This window comes from Rhagoletis zephyria, unplaced genomic scaffold, assembly GCF_001687245.7.
Source record: "Rhagoletis zephyria isolate East Lansing unplaced genomic scaffold, Rhagoletis_zephyria_1.1 Rzeph_scaffold_03634, whole genome shotgun sequence".
In the NCBI taxonomy this organism is placed as follows: Eukaryota; Metazoa; Arthropoda; class Insecta; order Diptera; family Tephritidae; genus Rhagoletis; species Rhagoletis zephyria.
The window spans coordinates 48,144-52,240 of NW_016160717.1; the positions used below are offsets into that span (position 1 = coordinate 48,144).

Sequence of the window (4,097 nt, forward strand, 5' to 3'; positions counted from 1 at the left end):
TATTTGCAATCAGGTGAACTTCCCCTATAACCCCCCTCCCCCCCTTCCATCCACACCTTTTTTTTGTACGCGGGGGATGCCAAACTAAAATTTTCCCCCAAAAGGTAATGTGTAAAATCGCGTCGACAAAAGTTTCCGTGTATAAACACAGTCTTTGCAACCTTATATGAATTCGCCGTGGCTACAACTCTAGTGCTGAGTTATAGGAAATTTACACGAGGCGATTTTTCAGGCGATTTTTAGTTGAATGCAACGGTAGTAGTGCACTTTGGCGAAGGTAGGTCAAAATGGACGGAAAAAGTTCGAGCGTGGTATCAATCGACGCGTCTTAACGCCAATAATAACAATCCGAGACCGGAAATTAACATTTTTAATTAAATAAAGAGTTATTTGCAAAAAACACTTACACTTTCCGCACTATGCTTTGATGAATTTCACGCAAATGAATGGAATAAATGAACTTAATTTAACACGTATTTATTAGTTTTTATACATTTGTGATGTTTTAAGTGTACACTTTCGCGAAATTCTGTATTTAATAGCAATATTCCGATGGTGAAAATCCGCACAACAATCTTGTGTAGTTAATATAAATAAGATGGAGGAAAACTAGTGCTGCCACTCTATTAATAGAATTTGTATTTCCACTTTAAAAATACCCAAACTTTTGTGCAAAGGGGATTTCTGTTCCTTTTCTTCGCACGCAGAAAGGAGAATTCTATGTTGTGAGGGTTATAATCCCTAAGCGCGGCCGAAGGCCGCCTACGCAGAAAGGTGTTCTCTGCAAAAGGTGTTCTGCCCCTTTTCTTTGGCAACACAGAAAGGAGAATTCTACGTTGTGAGGGTTATAATACCTAAGCGCGGCCGAAGGCCGCCTACGCAGAAAGGTGTTGGACGTACAAAAACTTTTTTAATACAGTGGCTGCAGCAATTTAGTTCCATTTTATTTTTAATAGAGTGGCAACACTAGTTTCCCTCCATGTTATTTATATTAACTACACAAAATTGTTGTGGGGATTTTCACCATCGGAATATTGCTATTATATACAGAATTTCGCGAAAGTGTACACTTAAAACTTCACAAATGTATAAAAACTAATAAATACGTGTTAAATTAAGTTCATTTATTCGATTAATTTGCGTGAAATGCATCAAAACGTAGTGCGGAAAGTGCAAGTGTTTTTTTGCAAATAACTCTTTAATTAATTTAAAATGGTAATTTCCGGTCTCGGATTGTTATTATTGGCGTTAAGACGCGTCGATTGATACCACTCTCGAACTTTTTCCGTCCATTTTGACCTACCTTCGCCAAAGTGCACTACTACCGTTGCATTCAACTAAAAATCGCCTGAAAAATCGCCCGCTAAAAGCAAAAACAAAATACAAGTAATTGTTGTATTTGTTGAATCGATATCACCTTATATGTATTCGCCTTGGTCGGCTGCCCAAGAATGATAGAATACAAGATTGCGCCGATTGCAGCAGAATTCGTGAGAGTAATTTTAGCGTGACGTCATCGTAGAGTTGACAACTGAGAGCAGCGAGAATGAGGGCGACTAGTGATGTGCTGAATTGTCCCCAATACTCGGTACCCAATACTTGAAAAAGATTTCGGTACCCTATACTTCCTTTTCGGTATCCGATACCGATTATTTACATTAAATCCTCGCCATTATATGCATTTCAGGTTTAGAAAAAACTTTCTTTACTAATTTATATTATATCGGCTAAAACACTTGAACTTATCGCCACAGAAAAATATTACTTTATCAGTTTTAACCTTAGTCGATCCAAGGTTCAAGAAAAATACTTTGACGGATGAAGAAGCCTTTCAGGGGTGATATTCTGTAGCCAGTTAGCGACAAGTTTCGGATCGATATCGCACTTGTTGACTTACAAATATTTGATATCAAACGTCGACAAAACCGATACCGATTCGAAAATCGTCGTTAACTGGTTACAGAATCTGTCCCAGGCCTACAAAAATGATATCGTCCGATTCAGCTGGAACAAAAATGCTTCAAACAAGTAAGGATTTCTCTGTGTTATGGCATCGAACCGACATATATACATCTTTCATTTGAATCAGTAAAAAAGCTCTATTGGCTCTTACATGCGGGTTTTGTTAGGCGTTTTTTCCATATTTTTGGCCTATGTGCGCTTTTATTCGAAACCTAAATGTTTCTGTACCGAGTATCGACAGTATTGGGTACTTAAAAGTATTGACTCAGCACATCACTACTACTGTCTTCTCTACTATGACGTCACCAAAACACCTGATTCTGTCAAAATCACTGACATCCATGGTACAATAAACACAGGTAGAAGCCAAATTGACATCAAACCTACAAAAGTCAAAGTTTTCGGGAGAGTAAAAATAAAAATGAGCGTGTGTAAGGAAAAATAAAAAATTACATTTCGCTGGTTGACGTTTTTGAGTAAATTTGAAGTTTTGTTTTTATTTTTTTTTTCTTTAGTTAAAATTTGTTAATTTGTATCATGATAAAAACATTACAAGGTAAAATCATTGAGAGGCAGTCTGACGTTTGCCAACAATATAATTTTAAAATCAAAACTCAAACTCACACACACATTCTCATTTTCAATCTCAAACAACAACAATTGTGAACAATTTAATTTTTTTATTTTCAATTTTATATGATTTTAAAATGTTGGCAAACGTCAGAAAAAAATCATGGCCGACGAATTGAGAGAATGGTTTTACCTTCTAATGTTTTTATCATGATTTGTATGTTGTTTTTTGTTTTTAATTTATGAGTAGAAGGGACTTTCCGGCATAAGGGTCATAGGAACAGCACTTGGTATCAAAAGTGCCTTTCCTGTACCTCCCGGTGCATTTATGAAATCTGCTGCTTTAAAATGTTTAACGCACAGCAAGGCATTTCGCTGCAGTTCTGCCCCAAAGCTGTTTTCGCAACGCTCTTTACGCGAAGGACATTGAGGCACGTTAAAAACAATTAGTGGTATCTGCTTCATATTTAAAACCACATAAAAAACAACGCTTCAGGTGTTGCATTTTTACACATACACTATGTATAAACCGCACAACACTACTCAAATTCACATGTTAATTAAAATTTGTTATTAACGAACATGAAAAAAAAAAAACGATACGACATTCAAAGCGTAACGAAATATAAGAAATAAAAGAAAAACAAGTTGAAGTTTAAAGGTTTGGTTCTAATGAGAGCAACGTCATTTCGGCTTCTACCCATGATAAAAACATAACAAGGGAAAACCATTGAGAGGCAGGCTGACGTTTGCCACCAATATAATTTTAAAATCAAAACTCAAACTCACACACACATTCTCATTTTCAATCTCAAACAACAACAATTGTGAACAATTTAATTTTTTTATTTTCAATTTTATATGATTTTAAAATGTTGGCAAACGTCAGTCCAAAATCATGGCCGACGAATTGAGAGAATGAATTTACCTTGTAATGTTTTTATCATGCTTCTACCTGTGTTAATGTGCCTTGCACCGTGTCAGCTGCCTACTTTCATTCAACCAATCGCCTGTGTAAGTTGAATCATGTAAATTCCCTATTACCCATCACTAACGTGCATCTCCAGATGCGGTATCACAAAAAATAAACTGAACCACCCGACTCAATTACCTGGCATATAATTATTCCATAAGTAAATGCGAAATCACAGCATTTTTCTAAATAGGATACATCCGATTTGCTTAACGTAACAGAAAGCGTCATACTGAATTTGAGTTAAGTCGAACTTTTTTAACTACGATCGGAATTTACAAATATAACTAGGGATGAAACGATACCATGCAGGTATCGATACTTTTATTTAGAAGTAGTATCCACTGTTGCCAGCTTCTGCTTTTCGTATTAACGGCCATATTCTAATAAAACCTCACAACTGAGTTGTGAGCAAAAATGTGTGAGATTTATTATGAGGTCTATTTTGTGAGGTTATTCTTGCCCACACCTCATAAGAAACAAGCTCAACAAAATTACCACACGAGGTGAAAAGCTTTTTACTGTCTAACAGCTGTTTCGTAAATAAAATATATACAAAAGATGGATCTGAACAACAGGAAATGTAAATATT

General features: G+C 35.9%; 1 protein-coding gene across 1 annotated transcript in view; it reads right to left on the reverse strand.

The window, feature by feature from the left end:
* LOC108369373 (protein odr-4 homolog) overlaps positions 1-3,842 on the reverse strand; it is a 37,783-nt gene extending 33,941 nt beyond the window's left edge. The window contains exon 1 of the mRNA XM_017624467.1: positions 3,644-3,842. Coding sequence (XP_017479956.1) covers positions 3,644-3,736 — 93 coding nt within the window. The 5' untranslated portion in view covers positions 3,737-3,842. The remainder of the gene's footprint in view (positions 1-3,643) is intronic.
* Positions 3,843-4,097: the final 255 nt, after the last annotated feature.